Source organism: Microcebus murinus, chromosome 5, assembly GCF_040939455.1.
Source record: "Microcebus murinus isolate Inina chromosome 5, M.murinus_Inina_mat1.0, whole genome shotgun sequence".
Taxonomy (NCBI): domain Eukaryota; kingdom Metazoa; phylum Chordata; class Mammalia; order Primates; family Cheirogaleidae; genus Microcebus; species Microcebus murinus.
In genome coordinates, this window is record NC_134108.1 from 76,625,117 (window position 1) to 76,650,038 (window position 24,922).

The 24,922-nt window shown below is 33.8% G+C and overlaps 1 protein-coding gene across 6 annotated transcripts in view; it reads right to left on the bottom strand.

The window, feature by feature from the left end:
• The window catches only part of MYO6 (myosin VI), a 146,156-nt gene that overhangs the window by 7,710 nt on the left and 113,524 nt on the right, over positions 1 to 24,922 (bottom strand). For 2 of the 6 annotated variants that reach the window (XM_012743145.3, XM_076003174.1), the window contains exons 21-34: positions 24,585 to 24,715; positions 24,412 to 24,489; positions 22,371 to 22,500; positions 18,742 to 18,832; positions 17,778 to 17,928; positions 15,745 to 15,953; positions 15,013 to 15,091; positions 13,640 to 13,800; positions 10,940 to 10,966; positions 10,512 to 10,541; positions 7,368 to 7,406; positions 4,457 to 4,560; positions 3,356 to 3,487; positions 437 to 463 (exon numbers count right to left, since the gene is read on the bottom strand). In XM_012743145.3, the coding sequence (XP_012598599.1) occupies positions 437 to 463; positions 3,356 to 3,487; positions 4,457 to 4,560; positions 7,368 to 7,406; positions 10,512 to 10,541; positions 10,940 to 10,966; positions 13,640 to 13,800; positions 15,013 to 15,091; positions 15,745 to 15,953; positions 17,778 to 17,928; positions 18,742 to 18,832; positions 22,371 to 22,500; positions 24,412 to 24,489; positions 24,585 to 24,715 (1,389 nt within the window). The remainder of the gene's footprint in view (positions 1 to 436; positions 464 to 3,355; positions 3,488 to 4,456; positions 4,561 to 7,367; positions 7,407 to 10,511; positions 10,542 to 10,939; positions 10,967 to 13,639; positions 13,801 to 15,012; positions 15,092 to 15,744; positions 15,954 to 17,777; positions 17,929 to 18,741; positions 18,833 to 22,370; positions 22,501 to 24,411; positions 24,490 to 24,584; positions 24,716 to 24,922) is intronic. The other 4 variants (XM_012743147.3, XM_012743148.3, XM_012743149.3 and 1 more) reach the window with 4 other exon arrangements.

Genomic DNA, 24,922 nt, shown 5'->3' on the forward strand with positions numbered 1-24,922 from the left:
AGGTATCATTATTAAACCTGTGCACATTATCAAAACTCAAACCTCTTTAGACAGAAATGCAGATACTATCACAGTGTTTGAAACCAGCACCTAAAAGTTAGTCTTTATTCTAAAAGATCAGCTGCTATTTTAAGATAGTTTTGCTACAATAAGAATCGCACATACTCTCAGTTTAAAATACTACTTATTTTTTTAAATGGAAGTAATTCGATTATAAAAACATTAGATTGTGTTTTGCATATGTATTTTGGAATGATCCAAATAAAAGCATCATCTCAAATTAAAATCTATCTTTGTACAAATATGCCAACTTTAATGTACTAAAATTCTACTCAAAATTGTAGCAAAACAATGTTTAATAGAAGTTAGTGCTTTATAAAGAAAGTATTTTAACCCATTTTCCAGTTAGCTTATGAGTTACCACCCATTGACTTACGTGAATTGTTCAAAAATGGTGCAAAATCTGTGAACAAATATTTTATATTGAAGAAAAGATAAAAATGCCAAAACTGTTAAATGAGCATTTTTCTAATTTATAAAGCTTTCCCATCAATTGAGGTGGTGACTAACAAGTAAATATCCTATCTACAAGCCAAATTCTCTCAGAATTGCCTACAATGCTATTCTCTAATTTTTTTTAAAGGGCTATTTTGATTATGTTTTAGGAAATTCTGATTAAGGCATATATGAAGAGGACCAAAATTTTAAAAATCATACTTAATTTGTAATTTTGGGACACGGTAATTTCCAAACAAAAACCTAACACAATGATGTAATAGATATTATGGCACCTTTTACACATTACTAGAATTTTCCCAGGAAAACACAGAATAACTAATAAATTAATCAGAAAATTATATGCATTAGAGGAGGAAAAAAACATTGCTACTTTTTCATATACTCAGTATATTTCACTTTTTTCAAACTGTTTAAATTTTAAACCCATGCCATTTTTATTTTAGGAACTATAAAATGAAACTATCTTCTAAAACCACTGTTTTAAGCAATTAAATATTATAAATATTTACTGGGTAATTTGCCCCAAAAATTATTTCTGAAAATCTCTTTCTGTAACAACTGAGATGAGAGCATGCTCATCACCAGGAAAAGGGTCTGACGCTCCTTACTCACTACCATAAAAATTTACCATTATTTGTCAGTGTATTACTCTTTAAGTCAACAGTATTGAGTTATATTTTTGTTAATCATAAGTTTTCATCATTTTATTTTCTCAAATTAATGAATTCTAATCCTTCAAAATATCAGAGTATACAGCAGTTCCTTTCAAAGGCTGAAAGTTTAGCTGCCCCATGAGGAAACCACCTAAGGACAGAATTCTTTCAACTGAGCTGTTAAGCATCTTGGTGCCCTTCACCTTTCCTTTTAGCTATGCTCCTGTGTCAAAACGAATTTTATATTAGAAAAAAAATTAAAAGAAAATCAAGATAAGTACTTTTAAGAGCAGAAGTTACATTTTATCCAGAAAATGGGTCATAATCAAATTCCCCCAAAGGCTAAATATATGTGGATTGTGTTCACATAAAATTACTAAATTTGTTAATATACCCAATAGGACTCTTAAAAAATTTTCCTAATCTACTCGTTTGTTCTCTCAAATACTATGTTATGAATGGAAACGGTACTTGAACCAGTATGGTGAGCCATGCATTATTTGCACCCTTTTGGGCAAAGCTAGATGAGATGAGTAAGGTATCACAGTTTGGTTTAAAAATACAAGAATTATTTATACATTCATGTAAATGTGTATGCCAAATATTACAACATTAATTTCTTTTTGTTTTGAGAAGTGAAATCATTCAGACATATAAGTTTTGAAATACAACATAATGAAAATCTGTTAGGCTGAAGGTAGCAATTAGAACATTTGTAGCAAAATGTATTACAGCTAAAAAGAACACTCCGTTGCCATTTTTTACAAAACAAAGGTAACTTGTGGTCACAAACTTATTACACAGTGAACAGGTAATGTAATCATCTTATCTTTTTTTTTTTTAAATCAAAGAAAAAAGGTTTTAAACTGGAGAAGAGAGTGGTATCACAATGTTTAGTGGCACTTCTATCTGTCATTTCTTAGTTACAAGTGACCTCTCATTCCCCTTCCACAGTGTTACATTCTGACTGATAACAGCCTTTAAACAATCTCTGGCACTAGTATCTCCTTTATTAATAACAACAAGGCCCTCGTTCAATCTATTCTTTGCCCCAACTTAGAAACACTAAAATTCCAACATTAAATTGACTTAAACATTGCTTTCATTTATTCAGAAGGTGGTAACGGAAGCAAAATATAACCAAGGGCTCATTTTCTAAGTCAACTGGGATCATGCATTGCTGAACTACACTACAGTGTTGGGAATATACTCCTTAAAAAGGTCACTTTGACATTAACCAGAATTAAGCTAATACATTGTGCCAGTTTAAAAGCAACAAGTAGAACAACTGAAATTCCAAGTATTGCTTTAAAGACTGAAATTACAACTCATATGTCACAGTAATTTTAAGTTAATATTAAAGCTCATGTGTGCTTTTAACTAGGTTATATCTAGCCTACTCTGTTTTCCAATTTCAAATATACAACTTGGCCTTTTGCATAACAAAGTAACAAAATCCATTTTTAGGATCCCAGTCAAAAAAATCTAGTTTTGATCTGGGCAAAACTCTGGTCTGAACTGACGTAATATTTTTCACTCTTAGATTTTCACAGTATTACAAAATAATGTTTGCAGTAAATATTCTTCTTTAGACGAAGGAATTAGAGTGTTAATGGAGAATAAATAACCAATTCCTTTCTTTTTCTAAGCTATAATCATATTCTGGGAAAAACAAAAGAATACTTATGTCTACATATAAAAAAGATAACAATATTGGGTATTTCAGAGAAATATCCCTAAAAACTGAGCTATATTAAAATTAAAAAGTTAAGAATAAAAATTAAACATGATCCTTTTTATAGCAAGTGTAAAAATACTTATTTTCATATGTAAAACTCATTTCACATGAAAAAGATTCATGGTAATCTTTACATTTTCACATGTAATCTTGATATACGTGTGGGAAAACTACGTATGCACAATCTCCAGTATAGACAAGAAAATTGTTGTTACTAGAATTCACTTTAAGAAGCAAATTCAATATAGCTGACAAATATGACTTTAAAGACGTAACAGAAATAATCCTGGAAAAGACAGGCCATCGTGGCTGTATTAGGTTCAAAGGATCACAGTTCTACAGTAAGAATTTATAATTAGACATTTTACCCAAATGCCTTATGTATAGTTACATGCATTTATATACATATACTTTGGAACATTCAAAAGTACAGATTTGTTTTTACCATAATCAGTAACAGACTTTGGAGCACGTTGCTCTGTTTCAGTATTTCTCTTCTTGTTCTTGGATTTCCAAGCATGATACACTTTTAGTCTTCTATGAAATTCTTCTCTGCAAGCTGCCAGGAGTTCTATGTCTATTGATTACATAGAAAGAGCCAAATAAAAAAAAGAATTAACATCCTAATTTATTCATCTAACATAATTATATAACTATTCTGTGGCATAAACAGACATATTTATATTTTTTCATTTTTAAATTAATAGTACAAAATCAAAGGTAAGCTAATTATTCATAAAGATAAGCATTTTATGATATTATTTTTTATATTTAGAGAGCATTTTCTTACACACTATTACTATCTTATACCTGCACAAGAACTCTGGACTAAAACAGGTCTTTTATACATGAAGAAACTGAATCAGAGAGGTTAAGTCACTTGTCCAAGGCCACAAGCCTTGACGATAGAAAAAAAGTCATTGTGCTCAAATACAGGCAGATTTATAGGCAATATGTTTTTTAATGTTTATAATTACACAGATAAACTCAGTATGGAGGAAAAGAACATAATGAGAATTCTGTACAACTATGATGCTTTTGTTCCTAGTCACAGTGTCTAGAATTCAAACACTGTGATTTAAACAAGAACATAACTATGTAGGATCCTTTGGATATGGTATTTTACTTTAATTGTTCTGTTGGAAGAAAAATAGCTTTAAAAAGAAAGGCTGCATTCCTATTTGTTATTTTGCATTCATGGACCTAAATAAAGATTCAGATATATAGGTATTTAACTATTATGAGTAACATTAGAAGGGCCATTCATACAGCCCAAACCATAATTTGTCTTTGCTCTTCCTCTCTCACTGTGCAAGAATAGGCAAAATGGATTTAATATAATAATGTCTTTTTTTTAGCTTTGTGAATAAATTAGGTCTTCACATCAAGGAGACAGTAACAAAGAGACTAAAAGCTAATTCATATAGCACGCATGCAGGCACTCTCTCTCAATATATAGGTATATATCTCTTGCCCCAATCTAGGTATTTATTTTATTACCTATCACTAGGGACCCTTCCTATTTTTCATCCTTTACAACACTTACCACAAGAAGTATTGATGGTATCACGTAGTTCTGCATATTTCCACTTACTAAGATCATGTTTCTTGGTACCAGCAGCTGCTTTGGTAGCTTGTACAGCAGGACCTCTGTAATTATTATATATTTTTGCTTATTTAAACTAGAAACATGAAAGAAACATTGACTAAAGAGGCAAGAATGTACAAGTTCAGAACTGGAAACAACTACTAGAAAAACATAATTTTTGTGTCTTTGACAGATGAGATTAAGAATACTGTACTAAAAGATGGTCACGTAAATTAAAAATTTCCAGTATGCCACTTGATAGTCATATTAGATTTTAAATTAGAACATTTGATTCCAATATTCTAGAACCATGGACTTCAGTTTAAATGTTTTTACTGATAGATATATGACCATCTGAAGTTAAAAAATATACTTACAAATATTCCTCAAAATCAAAAAAGAAATCCTCAACACACTTAAAAGATCATCAGAAGCACATTAATGGTTTGTTTATGAGCCATTAGGCCACACGGTACAATCACCTGCAGAGACCATTGAAAGCTACAGATGGCCAAACTCCATTCCCACCTACTGGCTCTGAATCTCCCTGGGGATCACAGTGTTTACAGGGCACACATGTGAATGGCCAAACTGCAACCCACTGCATTAGAGTCATTAAAGTAGGCTAAAAAAATTGCTGGAGCCTGGAACACTTCTGACTTTTTTAGGCTTCACTGTTGTGAGAACACTTAGAAAAGTTCTGTAAGTAGACAAAACCACACTCTTATATTTAATGAGTAATAATATGACTACTGGTAAATTATAGGAAGAGGTTTTAGCTCATGAGGTAGACAACAGAGATTTCAAAAGGCTTAAGTATTGTATCGTGCCCCATTTAGTAGGAATAATGTATGGCAAAGGGGGAAAAAAGGTCTAAAGTACTCAATAAAATGGGATAAATTCAGCTTTTTCAAAATAGTGCTAACTCAAGGCTTAAGACTTGTGTTTATGCACATAATTTGAGACCAGTAATCAGAAAATATTAGAACAATTTATTTTCTGTAATAAAGAATGTTACTTTTCAGCAAAAAATTACACTTGTACATAGCAGACACTCAGAATAAGCTATAAGACTTTTAAGCTGAATGTAACAAAGGGAGTTTAAACATCACATTTCAAGACATGTAAAGAAGGTGGCACAGATATTAAAAGAAGTAAATATTAAAGAACTGAAATATTGTTTCGCAGGTACCACAGAAGAAAATTCACCTTTATCATCTACCACTTGGAACATATTTCCTCTGAAAGAGGGATGATCAAGATATAGAACCCAAAAATAAGCACATACTGTCTCATCATTTTGCATTTCGAAAGATAACAGCAATCCTGGCAAGCAGTCAAGACACACACTCAGTAAGACTGACGTTACTGAAAAATGACGTTTGAAAATGTTACCTTCTTCTTGAAGTAAAGGAAATTATTCTTTCAATATGAAGCTTAACAATGAAATAAGGTACCTTGCCTCTTTAAAGGGCTTATATATGCTTTCATTTTAGAGAATAAAAAATAGCCCACTTCACCCTACATACTTAAAATTGTTGGACATGGTGATTGTTAGTTACATATAAGACTGGCTAAATAATAATGTGTACCCATTTAGTTTTCCTGTATTTTTATGATTTAAAATCTGTTTTAGGTTTGTTGTAGAATCTATACTTTTCATACGCTGTGTGGAAATTTTCCATGTAGCTTTTTGTTCTTAATTGCTTTGCTCAAAAAGAGCCAGCTGTGTGTCAGCAAGGTCTATTATCCTTAACAAAAATTATGCTTTAACATTTATTCAAATATTCTTTTTCTTTTCTACATTCCTAAACTACCATTCAATAAACAACAACAACAAAAAGATTATTTTTTTTTCTTTCCAGCTCTTTTAGGAGTCTATTTTAGGAGGGCAGCTGAAAATGATTATGTATCTTATTGTTGTTGCTTTCTTTTTTTTTGAAAGAGAAAGTAAATTTACAGTCTTACAGATTATAAGAATGTACCTAAAGTGGTAGAATATACATAAGGTGTTTTGATACTTTTGAAAAAATAACATTAAATTCAAATGATTATTGCTTAAAATATGGTTTTAATATCACTAACTTTTCATTCATATTACCTCAAACAAAATTACATCTACTAAAAAAAAAAAATAGCATCCAAAGTAGTACATGAATGCAATACATTTAAATGCTTTTCCACTCCCTCTGCATTATTAAAATAGTAAAATAAAAGCATACTTTACTGATTATTTATACTTGCTATAATGACAATCACGTAAACAATACAGTAAGGTAGTAGCAAAAATGACTTGATTTTTAAAAACATATTAACACTTTTAATTAACTTTGCAACTTCGAAATCGAAAATTAACCTGTTAGATTCCTATCAACCCATAACAGACCAGATCCTGCTGGGAAGATATATTCTTTCATGGCTCAAAGAATATATCCATGCTTTTTAAGCAATGTGCTATGGTTCAGAGCTCCTCAGGAGCCATGCTCTTCCTCTACTTCCCCTTCAACTAGGCACAGTGGTTCCCAATGTAGGGGTGGCATCATAGTCTGTCACGATGATAAGGGGAAGGATTCCCCTACTGAGATAGAGTTGGTGGAAGCCAGAGATAAGGACAGTACCACCAACAAGGAATTGTCCCATCCAAACTGCCAATGGTATCCCCAGTGAAAAATACCAATTTAGAGAAATATTGCTTTTTATCTTTCTCTGTGTTGGGTGGGGTACGGGGGAAGTGACATATCTTGCACAGAAAATTTGCATGAAAAGAGCAGGCTAGTCACATAACAGGTTCTGGTCCAAATAATCAAAAGTAATTTAAAAATATTATTTTGATGTGAACACTCATTTCCCCAAATTACACTGCACTAACCTACTCAAAATTTCTGACATTTCCTTGGCCATTTCTTCCCTATAAGAAAAATAATATAATATGGTTATATAAAAGACACACTATATAAATTACTTACAAGATCTAAAAGTATAATTAAAATATTTTCAATATGACTTATTTATTAACTATTCACTTATTTTCCTTTGTAAACATCTACATATACTTTTCACCAAATCTAGTCATAAAACACAGCAAAATTTTTGTTTAAATCCAGTTAAAGTTATTTAAACACATCTCCATTTTTTTTTAGTAGCAACTTTTAGATAAAATCTCATGAAGCCATGCTTCTGTGGTATTTTTTTATGCACAGAATACAAATAGCATGTTCTAAATGCATAAAGGAAACTTGGCAGGATATAGATGCTATATGAGGATTTTTGCTCCAGAGTTGCTTAGTAAATATTAATTAGACAAAGAATGGTGGTAAACTAAGCTGATGTATTTTACAGTGCCAGAGTTTCAAAAATAATCTGATGTATTCAAAGCTCTAAAATTCTAAACCATAGCATGCTTTTTTTTTTTTTTTTTGAGACAGAGTCTCGCTTTGTTGCCCAGGCTAGAGTGAGTGCCGTGGCGTCAGCCTAGCTCACAGCAACCTCAAACTCCTGGGCTCGAGTGATCCTTCTGCCTCAGCCTCCCGGGTAGCTGGGACTACAGGCATGCGCCACCATGCCCGGCTAATTTTTTATATATATATCAGTTGGCCAATTAATTTCTTTCTATTTATAGTAGAGACGGGGTCTCGCTCTTGCTCAGGCTGGTTTTGAACTCCTGACCTTGAGCAATCCGCCCGCCTCGGCCTCCCAAGAGCTAGGATTACAGGCGTGAGCCACAGCGCCCGGCCCATAGCATGCTTTTTTAAAGAAGAGAATACCAACACAAGGACTTATTAAGTGAAAGATCTGAAGCATTCTGACCTTCTAAGGGTAAACATTTCCCAAAGCCAAAAACTTCTTTTTCTTTTAGTGCCCAGAAGAGAGTAACTTTTCTTAATATTTGTTTAATTCTATAGAATGGAATGAAGTTTCATCATGTTTGTCAACACTTTGTTAACTTCATTATTTTATTTCCCTGCTCTTTCCCTTCATAATTATTTTCTCATTCATTCTACCCATCAGACTCTGGTAACCTCAAAACCTTACAAATCAGTAAAAATCATAAGAAAAGAAGATGGTAAGGCACAATTTCCTGGATGCCTGCCAAGAGCTGGGACCCTGACGAAAGGAGAGGAGGACTCCTTGTATTCCTCTTTCCTTGTGATGAACACTGGCTACAATTACATACGGGTGGAGGTCTGTCCCAGCAAGCACGGTCAGCGAAAAAGTAATCTTTCAAAACTGACGATGGAGGACAGCAAACATAAAATACACCAATATAATCTAATAAAAATTATATTTTGAGCAATACACTTATCTCTTTATGCTAGTAGTTTCTCAGAATTTTCTGACTTTCAAACTCAGCATGATTTTGACAAGTATTTTAATTCTATTATCCTTCCACCTCACGGTTTCTGTCTCAGTATCCAAGAGCATCTGTTTTTACCATCTCTTTCTCCTAATGTTTCCTCCATTTCTTTTCCCACAGCAGGTTTCAATGAAGGAATTTCATGGCCTTTCAAAGTTCATTACCACTTGGTCTGTTGATCAGATAGAGACTTCTCTGTATGCCTTGACACTACAATGGATGGCAATCTCTACTGATTCATTATTCTACCTGAGCCGGCCTACACCAAGACACGCCTGGCCTACACCAAATATACACCAAATTCACCAGATAGAAATGGTTCCTGCAACCAGGTGTTTTATGATTTTTACCAAGCTATATGCAAATATTCACAACTTCACCGTAGACATCGGTTGTGGAGCTTATTTAATTCAAGCTCAAATGGCAACTATAAAAAACAACTGCCTAATAATGGAGGGCAACAGTGCCTGCTCAGAGATACCTGCAAAACTTTTGGTGGCACTATGGTAACAGTGATGTTGTGGTAGTGCACTCCTGGTATTTGTTGAGGTACAAGGTCAGGTATGCCAAATGGAAGAACTAACTGTCCCATGTCATGTGTAACTTAAACATGTCCACCAGACATATACAGGTGAGACACATACACAAATACATATTTTACATGTAAGCAAAGTTGCATGCAAACAACATATTTATGCATGGGTTTGATATTCACAAATTTTTTCTAGGGATGCAAATATTATTTAATTGAGAGGAGACTGTAGTTGGCTCTGTTCAGAACGTCACAAAGGATTGTTCACAAGTTCATGGCATTTGAGTGTTCAACACAACATTCCTACATCAATTTGCATTTGTAGCCGTAGTTAGCATTCATGGTGATTCTAAATAAATATCAGTAAAAATATCTGATTACGTGTTTCTACTGTAGTTATGTGGAAGTACTTTCACATTAAATAAATTAATATGTTTTATTATAACGACTATCATTTCTCCTTTTATGTAGGTTGCATCATTTATAAAACAGTTGTTATTGGTATTAGAATCTGATAGAGCGGAGAACTATCACTATAAAGGTGGTGTGTTTAAAGCTGGAGTCTTTAAAGCTGTCCAAATTCAGATTTTATGCATGTTCCAAAATTTATATATATATATATATATATATATACACAGCATATATAAAATATATACAAAGTATATTTATTTTATATTACAAATGTTACTTGGATTCTATGTGGGGAGATTTCCAAAAGAAGATACATTAGCACAAAAATGAACATTATCAATTTAACTTCAGCTTATGACCTATTTTAGATATAATAGAATGAACTATTATATGAAAAATTAAATATTTTAATTATTCTTATTTATACTTCCACACCTGATTCTATAAAGATGTAAGGTAAGGAATAATTAAAAACACATAAAACAAAATGGGTTCTATAATTTAAACACAATACAAAGAAGGAAACCAAATAATCAATTACTGTGACTGAGCACCAAACAGCATTAAACAATTTTCCTGGGCATGGAAAAAAATGAAAAAAAGTGTTAATTCATTCTTTTAATAAAATAATTTGAAATTTACTCTAATGAGGAAACAACTTCTCCCAAAAAAGTATCCACAACCTATTAAAAAAAAGGTAAAGAGAAATGACATACGGTGTCATTTGGGGTCTTGTTCCATCAATTCTGTGAAAAGAATATATTTTAGTTAATATCATAAGTGATCTGAACTGTGATAATCTGGATTGTGCAAATTTGCATTTCAATTACTTTACTCATTGATTTAAAAACTCAATCATCTTTAATCTACAGATAAGATCACTCAGAATTTTAATATATTTTTAAATCTTCATTAAAAATGATTGGAAAGAATAAATTAAAGGCATCCAGTGAAAATTAAAGAGCAAGTGTATCACATTTAGATTAGAAAATTCATACATTGTGAGGTGTGTTTTTAATAGAATCAGGATAGTGCTTTACAATCTCAGGTAATTTGAAACCATCACTTTGCATAAAGGATCATATGTGAAATTGATTAATATTGTATTTTAAAACATATTACATATGTGGAGAATAATTCTTACTTAGAAGTCACTGGATAGGAATCCACGCTGAAAAAGTAACTTAAAACTGTAAGTTGCAGCAGAATCAATCTACATATATTTTTTAACACATCATAGAATCCAAGAACATCTTCATGCAATATATTAAGAACAGGTTTAGAGAGCCCTCACTCATAAATTCCTTATAGAAACAAATCCAGTGCTAACAAACATAAAATAAACATTCAAAAACATTTAATTATAGCCCGCAGAGTAAGATTAAAGTACCAAACATCACATATCAGTATAGCATATCAACCATAATAAAGTGCTAATGCTTGTAGTAGAGAATATAAAATAAACACGAAGTTCAGAAGGGAAGGTGCTCAGGAGGACCTGAGAGTCAGAGAAAGCTTCCTGAAAGAGAGCTGACAGAAAGGATTTGAAGGGCATTCCAGAGGAGGGGACACCATCCCTAGGCCTGTCCCACGGAAGAACTAAAACTAACCCTCCGCCTTCCAAGTCATAATGGCTAGGGGACCCATTACTAGCTAATTATGCTTAACTTAAATCACAGGTATAATTTGTCATTTACATGAACAGTCCTAAATGGTCTACTCTTTCTCGGAGACTACTCACCCAGGGAAGAAGTGCCCCTTTCCGAAGACGGGAAGGAGTCCGCCTAAGAGCCAGTATCTCCTACACAGTATATGGAATGGCTCTGGATATGGCTTAATATTTCAGATGCATAAACATAAAGCTTGGCAATGAGTAGCAATAATGACTCCATTAACGAGTCCCTTAGAAATGAACTTCAGCCATAAAAAAGCCAGCTCTGTCAATTCACAGACATCAGGGACAGTAGCTGGAAGAGCTTGGGTATTTTAAAAGCCTGACCTAGCTGCCAGTCAGTTACACACAAAGGCTCCCAGCCATTCTGACATAACACAAGTGGAAGGAACAGAACAGCAGCTGAGCTGACTCTGCATTTACAAAAGCCACAGCCAGGCTAAAATATTTTAATTACAGTAAAATGTTAATAAAGAGCCAAAATGCTGGACTTTTGTTTGCTTGTACAGCCTTATTCAGTTCATTTACAATATAATATACTTTCATATACAATGAGACCCTAGCACTCCCCAATGTAATCACTTATGAGAAAAACTGTGAAGGCAACTTAATATGCCCTTTTCCTCCTCCATCTTTGTTTTTAACTAAATAAAATCCAACCACTGCCTTGCAATTTGAGCCTCTCACAAGGAAAGAGCTCCATCCAGTGGTTGTACTTTAATTATATTTTGTCATAAATGGTGCTCTGAAGTTCAGAAAGGCATGGTGGCATATTATTCCTATGTGCCTCTCAGTATGTGTACAACAGTTATACTAACATATAAATGAACCTCATAAACTAGCTCTGTTTTTAGAAATAAATAATTAAAATAACTAATATTTCCATATTCTAATTTTTTTAAAAATAAATCTGTTAGGCTGGGTGCTATGGCTCACACCTGTAATCCCAGCACTCTGGGAGGCTGAGGCAGGTGGATTGTTTGAGCTCAGGAGTCTGAGACCAGCCTGAGCAAGAGCGAGATCCCCGTCTCTAATAACAATAGAAAGAAATTAGCTGGACAACTAAAAAAAAAATATATATATATGTATATATATATAAATTAGCCGGGCTTGGTGGCGCATGCCTGTAGTCCCAGCTACTCGGGAGGCTGAGGCAGGAGGATTGCTTGAGCCCAGGAGCTTGAGGCTGCTGTGGGCTAGGCTGACACCACGGCACTCTAGCCTGGGGAACAGAGTGAGACTCTGTCTCAGTCAATCAATCAGTTATATTAAACCTTCCTCCAACTTTTAATAAGAACTTCCATATTCCTCCATACTCCAACTGTGGATACAAATAATGCAATATTTAGGGATAATCTGGAAACCTGAGAAGGCAATATATTTCAATGTATTTTACCTCCTTTCTTGGAAATGGGATCCCATTTATTTTGAGACATAGCAGGGTAAATGCCTCCTCATTTCAAGTGTGAGGGTGTATGAAATATTTTTAAAAAATGTTTTTACATTAGGAAAATAAAAAAATCTCAACCTAAAATATACTAAACTGCATTTTAATATAGTCACTTATTTCTATGCCAGTGTTTAGGTATTTAGAAGTTAGATGTCTACCTAATATACGATACTCTTACACAATTTCAGAGTAAAAGTTGAAATATTTTCTTAACAGAGTACTCATTAATGAAATTTTAGGTTTTTTTTCTTCTTGAGACAGGGTCTCGCTCTGTCGCCTGGACTAGAGTCTAGTGGTGTCTTCATGGATCAATGCTACTTCAAACTCCTGGGCTCAAGCGATCCTTCTACCTCAGCCTCCCTAGTAGCTAGAACTATAAGCACACGCCACCATGCCCAGCTAATTTTTTCAATTTTCTTATAGAGATGGGGGTTTCCCTCTTGCTCAGGCTGGTCTCAAACTCCCGGCCTCAAGCAATCTTCCTGCCTGGCCTACAGTTCTATTAATATTTTTCAAAGGTTTAACAATGTTATGGAAAATCAATTACTTCACTTACTTGGGTATAAAAGGGGATACGAAGAATTTTAAATTTTAAAATACTTCAAATGTATCAGAACCTATGGAATATGGTTTTCTTTTATTTCCTTTCACATGGAAATGAGAAGAAGAGAGGTGAAGAAAGCAAAGGAGAGGGTGCAGCACCCCACCCAGGGGCCCAGTACCTCCGGAGCGCCAGGTCAGCCTGGGCCTCGTCACTGATGAGCTCGGCTTCACTCTGGGCAATCCTCAGGGCCAGCTCCCGGTCCCTGCGCTCCTGCTCCAGCACCGCCTGCTGCTGGGATTCCTCCTCCCGCTGTCTGGCCAGCTGGGCCTCCACTTCAGCCTGCCAATGTCAGAAAAGTCATCTCACCAAGAGTTCCTCACTGGTCTACTCCATGACTTCCATTACTACTTAAAATACAGAGAAAGCATAACTGTTCCATACAAGTTCTTTACTAAGGAATAGATACTGTTTAACCACAAATCTCTTCAGTCTCTGTTTTCTTCTAAATTATGATTAATGCTTCAAACACATCCCCATCTTGCCTCATTCCCAAATCTAAGAGGAGGTAGGAGAACCATGGCTTCACGATTCTATGACTGTGATAACAGTATCCCAAATATCACATGAGTATCCAAGGACCAATGCTTTGAATTCCTGATATCTTCTGTCTCATTGTTGGTTATGCTTAGGATGGATTACGAAAGCCATGACAAACAGAAACTCAAATACATGATCAATTATTCTCAGATACGAGACTTTTTGAAAACTGGGGGTGGAGAGAATATCTTAATCCTTATTCATTAATACCAGTATCTACAAACTTATATGATAATTTTTTAAAACATAATATTTTAAAAGTGAATGGTCAGCTGATCGCAGTGGCTCACGCCTGTAATCCTAGCACTCTGGGAGGCTGAGGTGAGATGGTTGCTTGAGCTCAGGAGTTCGAGACCAGCCTGAGGAAGAGTGAGACCCCATCTCTAATATAAATAGAAAGAAATTAGCCAAACAACTAAAAAATAGAAAAAATTAGCCAGGCACAATGGCATGTGCCTGTAGTCCTAGCTACCTGGGAGGCTGGGGCAGGAAGATTGCTTGAAGCTAGGCTGACGCCACAGCACTCTAGCCCAGGCAAGAGAATGAGACTCTGTCTCCAAAAAAAAAAAAAAAAACGAATGTTCATTTGACTTTCCCCTATGTACAATAATGCTAACATTTAATATTTATTGAACTAGACACTATTCTAAATGCTCTAACATGTGTTAACTCATTTAATGCTCATGACTATTATTTACCCGACTCTACAGAGAGAAAACTGTGGCCCACAGTTATGTATTATGATGTGTGCAATGTCACAATTTCTGCCAGTGACAGAGCCTGGGTTTGAACCCACTTCCCTATCTCCCAAGACTCTTCCCATAACCACTTTAGAAACTGCCTTTCATCTGAGATAAATCAATGATAGCTTATCTAGCAAACAAACATCTTTTTACTTCTTTGATAACTTTGTACATTCTATTTTGATAAAAATTCAGTCCAGTAAATATATACCTGAATGCGTTTTTCATCGTCTTCCCTTTTCTTTCTCTCTTCTTCTTCTTGTTTTCTCTTTGCTTCCATCTCAAGTTTCCTAACAAAAAATAGAAAACTCTTCAAAGACTTAACAAAAAATAAAGAATCCTTCAGAAGACAATGTAACTATTAGTAGACAACAGATAAGGAACTCAAATTAACCTCCCAGCCACATCACATACGTCATCAACTTACTCTGAATAAAACAAAACCTACTCTGACGGTAATTCTTCTTATATAAAACAAGTACAGTTACATTCTATAACCTTTAACATCTCTAGATTAACCTGGTTACAAAGCCTGGCTGTAAGGTCCCAATTACATGTGCTTCCCTCTACTCCCTCTCCAACCAAACAACTCCCATTCCTTCTCTCTACCCTACTATGGCCATCTCCCAAAATGTTACCAGCTTTAAAACTGCAGAAAAGTAGAAGTCCCTTTTATCTAGCTTATAAATTAATGTACAGGTCATAGCTTTAAAAAGAAGAAATCCTCAGGTTTAAGAATCTAATCAAAATTCAGATTATAGTTAAAATCATTTTATGTTATCATTATTATAAAATGAGCTTATTTTTTCAGCTTTCAAACTTATTCCAAAATTAGTTCGTTAAAATCAGAATACAGTTTTAAGAATGGTCATTAACTACCATCACTATCAAGAATTCACTGCTCTATTAAGTTTCTTATTCAAAAACAACATAAATGCCTTACATCCGCCTTTCCTCTTCTTCCTTTCTTCGACGCTGTTCATCTTCTTCTCGTCTTTTTCTTTCTTTTTCCATTTCCTCTTGAATACGCCTCAGCCTTTCTGCTTCCTCTTCCTGCTGTTTTTTCTTCTGCAATGCACTGAGAAGATTCTCTGAGCTTCTGACTAGTGCATCATATTCGGTCTGTATTTGTTGTCTTGTCATCATAGTGGACTTAAAAAGGAAAATAATAAACAGGTACTTAAAATTATCTCTTCTGTTGCACAACAATGTGAACATACTTAACAATACTAAACTGAACACTTAAAAATGGTTACGATAATAAATCTTAATGTTATGTGTTTTTACCACAATTATTAAAAAACTACTCTAATATGCACATATACAGCAAAAGCTGGGAAAGTTGGTAAGCTATTAAGTCCATTTTACAAAAGTACACTAAAAACTATGGGAAATATTTTTATAAAGCTATCTCTGCACACAAATACTTCACTCTTTTTTCTATAAATCAAGTGATCGATATCTACAGGTGTACTATGAACAAGGTAATATATTGTCGTTAAAAATTATTTTTTGAGGAATGATTTGCTAGTTTAGCCAAAGGTTACTAATCTTTAATAATAATGTTCAAATAGTACCTAAAGAATATTTAAGAAATTACTAGATATATCCAAAATCGTTGGATGATTTCCTAAGTTAGCCTTCAAAAAATGTGGCTGAGTTAATTTTCATCGATAATACCACCACATAAAAAGGAATGGTCCTTGACAGGTTTATAAAATCAGCCAAGTCTATCTATAGCGTTTTCATTCCTCTACTGATCTTTTTTCTCCTTTTTACTCCAAGATTTACTGTTGTCTACATAAAATACCTGCAGAAAAAATATCAAAAGCTCACTTTAAGATCCTTACTATGTCCTACATAACTGCACTGACCTATGAAAGTAACTCAGAAAAGCCTTAACACCCTAAAATATAATTGAGGAAGAGATAGATGAAATAAGATTAACAAATAACCATATAGAAAAATTTCCAATCCCACTAGTAATCAAACAAATAAAAATCAAAACAAAAAAGAGGCCCCATTTTTTCCCTACAAATTGGGGAGGAAACTAATTGGCACTTTCATAACAATTAAGTAAATTATGTTATAGCCTCTATGAAGATAATGTGTTACCATGGACAAAGCATATAACATAATGGTAGAGGCCAGGCATGGTGGTTCATGCCTATAATCCTTGCAGTCTGTGAGGCCAAGGCGGGCAGATCATTTGAGCTCAGGAGTATGAGACCAGCCTGAGCAAGAGTGAGACCCCATTTAGACTAAAAAATAGAAAAAATTAGCAGGGCATGGTGGCGCGTGCCTGTAGTTCCAGCTACTTGGGAGGCTGAGGCAGCAGGATTGCTTGAGCCCAGGAGTTTGAGGTTGCTGTGAGCTAGGCTGATGCCATGGCACTATAACCCGGGCAACAAAGTGAGACTCTGTCTCAAAAAAATTAATTAATTAATTTAAAAAACCCCACAATGGTAGAGATACAAATCAAAATGTGTATTATGATAAGAACTATGTAAAAATGGATACATATAAAATAAGACTGTAAGGGGAACATATGAAAAATATTCTAGTTGAATGTTAGTGTGAGGATATTAGGAGTTTGGGTGGTTTTCTCTAAATTTTCAATAATATTATATTACTTTTACAATTTAAAAATTAATTTCTGAAAGTAGAAAAGCATGAAATAAATTAAAATTATTTGCATTAACCCTAAATCATTTATGCAAAAGCTTACCAACAAAGCAACAGACAAAATTCCATAAAAATTGTCTTCTTTAAAATTTTGCTATGAATTTTTCAAACATAGGGAAGAGTAGAGTTAATAATAGAATGAGTATTCATTTGCCATCATTGAGACTTGACACTTATTAACATATTCTAATTTGAAAAAATGAGGGCATTTTCTATATAATTTCAATACCAATAATAAAAGATATTAAATGATAATAAGAAGTCAAAGCCATTTTAGTTAAAATTACATACCTTAATTTTGGCCATCAAAGCATCAATAGAAATTTCAAGATTCTTGATCTGTTTATTCATCTCTGGTTTTCCATCTTTCAATGCACTTACAACTTCATTAAATTCATCGAGTCGTTTTTTCAGTGTGCCCACCTTAACCAGGCCATCAATGCTGTGCACATAACATGTCGTCAGAGTTTAATTTCACCATTTAATGCTTTAGGTAGATTTTTTGTTTATAAAATACTAAGCAGATATTGCCAAGCAGGATATTTCATTTGTTTTCAATATTATTTAGGATTCTCTTTTTCAGATATCTTATTGAGAGTTAAAAGAATTAAATGTGGGTGTGAATGACATTGATGCCTGCCAATAGGATTAAAGCCTTCTATGTTTAGATTATAGACTTTGAGAATTAAATTATAGAAGAACTTAAAAGAGTTATCTAATCTGTTTGAAAAGGTATGATGGATCAATAGACATTCATACTGCCAACTTTAAAAAGTCTAAACTAATAACGATAGATTTGAACAAGAAATAAAGACTAAATTTACAGTGAGACAATATAATTCCCACAGATGATCTTTAAAAATATGGTCAAAATATTAATGAGATGATTTTAAAGACCATGTCAACTTGACATCACCAAGAAACTCAAATAACTAAAATAAACAAAGTAAAAGAGCTTCTCTCAACCATTTATTTCAACCTGTTATAGTATTTACATTTTTGTAAGCCACTTCATCTCCTTTTGTAGAATGAGGCAAGTAATAAGGTAATGAATAAATTAATTTCAAATAAATATTATAATTAACAGATTAATATATCATTTTATAAAGAATGATATAGCATGAATCATAGAACATGAGAAAACTCCTTGAGCATCCAAACTGCCTTTCATTATGACTTTATTGCCAGTGGATATTAGAGTGATTAGGTTTTATAGGCTATGCACTCTTATGCACTTAGGCACTCTTCATCTTACCGGGGTTTGTGTCTCCTTTTGCAAAGCCACATTCGAACCGTTTTTTGTATTTTAATGCAAGCTTCAGCTCGATAGTTTATTTTGTTTTTCACTATGTGTAGGAGTAAATAAAATGACAGAAAATTATTCAGTTTTAATTGGACATATAATATATATAAAAATTACATTTCCACAAAGCAATTCTCAAGAAATATAAAATTTCAATGAACATGTTATATCAGACATCAAAATAAGGAACTTTAACATTTCTTTAATTTCTTATACTGTTTTCTAACTTGTCACTAACTTGAAGCTCAAAATTTCTTATACTTCTTAAAAATAAAAAGCATATCATGTACATGGCCAGGTTTACATTTTAAATGCATTATTTCCTTATTATGCTACCCTAGTGTTTCTCTAACTGTCCTAGGCAACACTTGTTCTATGAAATATGAATAGAGGTACTGAAAACAGGATTTATCCATCACATGAGTTTAGGAAAAGCTCACTCTACCTCTACACTCTACCTCCTTTTGAAGATTTGCAATGAACATACAAAGTGAAGCCTCTGAGAATCCTACGGTAAAAGAATCTACTTAACTTCCGTTACCCAGAATTTCCTAGGATGACCTGACCTTGAAATTTTGTTTGTTTGTTTGTTTGTTTTAAGACATAGTCTCACTCTGTTGCCAGGGCTAGAGTGCAGTGGCATCAGCATAGCTCACTACAACCTCAAACTCCTGGGCTCAAGCAATCCTCCTGCCTCAGCCTCCTGAGTAGCTTGGGCTACAAATACGCACCACCATGCCTGGCTGGCTGGCTGGTTGGGTTTTTTGTCTGTCTGTCTGTCTATCTATTTATTATGTTAAAAAATTTTTTTTGTACAGAAGGGGTCTCACTATGTTGCTCAGGATGTCTTAAACCTCTGGCTTCAAGCGATTCTCCTGCCTCAGCCTCCCAAAGTGCTAGGATTACAGGCATGACATGCCACAGTGCCCAGCCTGAACATTTTTTTTAGAGCTTCCCTATTTACATTCTGCAAAGATCCCTACCTAGTTACTACCTCTACAGGTAGTACCCTCACTACCACTACAGGATACAGTCTACAAATGAGTAGTATATAGCACATAGAATTTTAATACAATATGTTTTCCATTACAATGAAAAGTATAAAGCTGAAAACACTGAACTACAGTAATAAATAAGTTTATATTTTACTTGGAAAATGATGGGAAAAAGAGATTCGACTATCTTTTTTATTATAGTTTTCTTTTTATCCATATTCACAACTATCTAACAAAAGATATCCGGGAGGCTGAGGCAGAAGGATCGCTTGAGCCCAGGAGTTTGAGGTTGCTGTGAGCTAGGCTGACGCCACGGCACTCGCTCTAGCCTGGACAACAAAGCGAGACTCTGTCTCCAAAAAAAAAAAAAAAAAAAAAAAGATATCAATAGTAATCCTTACATGGCTCCTTTTCATTAGGCCAAAGGAATTTTATTTTTCTATTAATAAGGAATAATTTACTGAATCCTTTTCATGTGCCTAGCACTATTCCAGGTACTCTGGTGAGTATGAGAGGCAATTATCAATTTAATCAAGTGAATGATTCCCATATAGCTCTGACAATGGTCTGCCACAAATCCTCAGGTGACCCAAAAATATTCTGTCCCTCACCCTTGCTCTGGGTCCTAGATAAGCAAGCGCTATGACCTGGCTAAAATACACACAAGAGCAGCTCAGTTGAGTGTGTCAAAGGGGTGTGGATCATAATCCTGAAGGACACCATCCCAAAACCCATATTCTCAAATGTTGAAATCCCTAAAGATCAAAAGCCCTAAAGATTAAAATCCCTAATATCTAAAAATCTCCATAATCCCAATCTCAGGAATCACAGAAGAATTTCAAAAAGAGCGTCACAGAGAAAATGAATGTAAACAAACTCCCCAAGGACAGCCACATCCTAAAAGAAAAAAAAGCATCTGTTCATCGTGGTGCAAGTCTTCAAAATGTTAATGCTCAAGAAAGCTAGCCATCTCTTAAGAACTACCTCCATGTAATTGCCCCTAATCCCTAATATGCTTTTGCATATGTCAAATTTTCTTTTTAGTTTTTGTAGTTTTTCTTTTGTTAGTTTTTTGGTCACTATTTTAGATTGTCAGCATTATTTTTTACAATTTGTTATACTATGTATTTTATCTTCACATCATTTCCAATATTGGAAATATAAATTGTGTAGAGGCTTTCAGAAAGATTTAATTTATTTTTTCTTTTTTAAACCTGGCTCCACAAAAGTGCATTACCACAACACTGTATTTGTCGTATAAGCATTGTGCGTATACATAAAACATTAAAACTTCCTCAGTTAATAAAGAGATGTCCTTTTTGTACATCTGCATTTGTGAAAGATAAGATTTTTTGAGGTCTCCGCTCTTTGGGTGACTGCAAATGCCATGGTGACCCTTCGTAGTTTTTGTGCAATCTTGTCACAACATAGGTTGTTTGTCACAGTATTTCAGATGACTACACTTATAAAGCTGGGTGCACACAATTACTGACTATAGTGATATGCATTTATATATTTCCCTTTTTGACCTATTGCTTTATGAATACAGTTCATTTGCTCATAACTGCTATCCACATGCATCCCTGAGTGTTTACTCTTGCAAAAATATGTATGTTATTATTGCCTATTTTATTGTGTAAAGTAGCCTATGAAGTGTTCTGCTGTGTTTTTATGTTTCTTAAATAAATTCCCTTTTAAACATTTTAGTAAATATTTAAGTATATATCTTTTAAATAATTTTCTAATTATTTTTTCCAGAACTATACTTTCAGAATTTTGATATTTTGGGATTCCAACATTCGGGATTATGGTGTTTGGGACTGTGTCTTTCAGGATTCTGCTTGGCTCCCTGTCAAAGAACAGGATCTAAGAAGGGAATGTATGAGAAGAGGCTAACACGAAAAATTGAAACCCCATGACCCGGAAAGACATTCTAAGAATTTAGACTTTGCCTTCTACTAAAGGAAGACATAAAAGGCTTTTAGCTTAGAGACAGAATTCTGGGAAGCCAGGAAAATCAGTTTGGGAGCTACTGGAATTATTAAGCAAGAGGGGGAAAGGGGCTCCACTGAAGCAATGACAATAAAAAGGAAAGAATGTTAATATTTGGAGGAGGAATCAACGGGATTTGGTGACTGACAAGATTTCAGGGATAAAAAAAGGAGAGGCAGCTACAATCTTGAAATTGTTGGCATGTGTACTGTGGATGCCCACATAGGCGGAAAGAGAAAAGTTCTGGCTTAAGTCTGTGAGATGAGTGGGTGGTGTTCGGGGATGGGAGGAGAGAGGGAGAAAAGAAGCAAGTTAATGAGTTCTGTTTTGTGTAGGACACAATGAAATTAATACCGTTATAACACATTCAGATAAAGAAAGTATCATACACCCCCAAAAAAATTTCTTAAAAACTCTACAAATACTAGCTTATCACATACTATTATGTGAGGTGTTGCTTAAGGAACCAGGGACATAGTGTGAACAAAAGTCAGTCCCTGTTGCCCACCATTCAGCTCTGAGATAGCTTTACATTGCACAAACCATCTCACTTCTAAAATAACAGAAGATCTTGGTGTGAAGGAGGACACCTACATTTGATGACTGAGAGTGAGCACCATTGAACTTTCTTCCAGCGACTGCAGACTAGCCAGTGATTAACTCTTTTAACCAACTCTGCTAAGTGGTCAGGGTCAGACTTCATAATCTGATCAAATTCTGCAAACTAGGAAGTAAAATAACTTAGTATCAGCATTAAAAGAGAAATGTGTTTAAACATAGAGAAAGACACAAAGTAAACAGAATTCAGGTCCAAAATCTTAACTTTCTGAAAATGGTCCCATGCCAATTACACAGACACATCTTATTTAGCAGAGCATACAGCAAACCCAATCACACTTGGCCACACTTTGCTTCTTCCCCTTTCTTCCTTTCTTCAGGAGATTTTTTGGAGGCTACTCATTGCTAGGTAGCAGATTTAATAATAAAAGTATAAAAAAATCTTAAATGACTTAATTATAGATGGTTGGCAAGGCTTTATTGAGAAAAGAATGAAAAAGGACTAATATATCAATGAATTGGCCCACCCACATTTTCAGATACCCTTATGTAACTCTCAATAAGTGAAGGTCAGCTATGTAATATCAGATACCACACCAAAACTATTCTGTCTCTCCCAACCCTCATCCCTATTTTGGGCAGAGATAAGAAATTGCTACTTAAAAGCCAGACAACACAAATAAAATGGCTACTAGGTTCTTAATAAATAAAATGCATTATTTCCACTATTTACACCAAATTCCATACTGATTTCTACCCTTGACCAAATTTCCCACGACAACATCAGGGATGTCACACACCAATCAACATAACAGCTTCTTACAGTCAAAATTAAATTAAAGGTAACATAATGCGATTAAAGATCTTTGAATCTTTGCCTTAGGCTTTCAACAAATCCTAATTTTTTCTGGAAGTAAACAAGACCAAGTGCTTTCTCTATCAAGCTATTCTTAAATAATTACTATAGTTCTGAAATAAGAGAAATATTGACTTTATGATAAATATGTATATTTAAAGCTAAGCCAACTATTAACATTTATATATTCTTTTTCCCTTAATTTTTCTTCTTGTTTAGGAAATGGTGTGGGTCCTCTGCAATAAAAATATTCAGAGGGAAGCACATACATTGGTAACGCACACATACCTTTCATCTCCTGTCTAAAAAAGAAAAATCACATTTATTTATAATGATTAATTTATCTTTCAAGACACTAGAGGTATTAAATGATCTGCTAAATTAAGCAAGTATGGTTAGCTATTTAAATATAGTAATAATTATATTAACAATTATGAGGATGCAATTATCCAATAATTAAATAAGTTAGGAATGATGAAAACAGTATTACTAACAGATTACCAATAGCATTTAGATATTTCTGTACTGAAATATATTAGTTATGAAGTATTCATCACAAAGTTATGAAGTATTCTGTCATTCAGTCTCATAATTTAGTATGAGAACTTGTGAATGCTAAAACTATATGACTATGTATTAGCCTAAAAAAATCATGTTACATTCAAAAGTATTTATACATTCATTCATTCTAGAGCTTGAAAGAGGTCAGCACAAACTCTAATCCAACTTCCTTTTCCTTATTCATCTACTATACTTTAGTGGAGCTTCTTCTCACAATAAACACTCAAAAGTACTGTGAAAATCTCAAACCACTGAAGATGGAATTAGTATGTTTTAGAAAAGCATCTGATGTTTATAAAGCAAGTATTTTCTTCCAATATTTACTTAAGTATTTAACCCTTAGTTAAGTAAAAAAAAAAAAAAAAAGTCAAGTAAACACTGCTCCAATTCCAATACTTCAAAAGCTGAATAAAACTGTAAAAATCATATACAGAACATTACACATTGTAAACTTCTCAGAAGCAGGGAAATTGTGTATGCATATATGTCCACACATATACACATATCTATTTCATACTGTTAGTGACCATATAATTCAAGAACAACACAAACCATTAAATACTTAAAAATATTCACGAACCCGAACTATTCATATTCATGATGTTAAAGTTTAAAATAAAACATTTTTAAGTTTTAAATAAAAATTTTAAATATATTTACCTTGCCAGGTCTAAAAAACACTTTTGTTAACCCGAATTTGTAGTCAATTTCATTTAAGCCCAAAGCTTTAAAAAGAGCCTGAAAAATAAAAGTTAAAAAGTTAAATGCCAACTAGTATTAGGAGGAAAGACCAATTTATAGCTAAGACATTTCAATTTGAGTGGCATTTGTACCTTACAAAATAGTCTTGGATCCAATCTTGCAAGCTTATCTGGCATATATTTTTTATACATGTTATAGAGTTCATGAAATGAAGCTCGGGATGGAAAACCACCTTGCATCAAGTCCAAAACAGACACCATGCCTAGATTCATAAACAAACACAAATCACTATCAATCACCATATGGAAGTCCACAATAACATCTGAATGAGCAATTTTATAAATTAATTGTTTAGAAATGGGTAATTTTCAGGAATTATGAGCAATGAAATATTACATAAGAAATATCATCTTTATACTCAATATATCCCAAATTACCCATGGCCTAAAACTACTGCAGTTAAATTTCA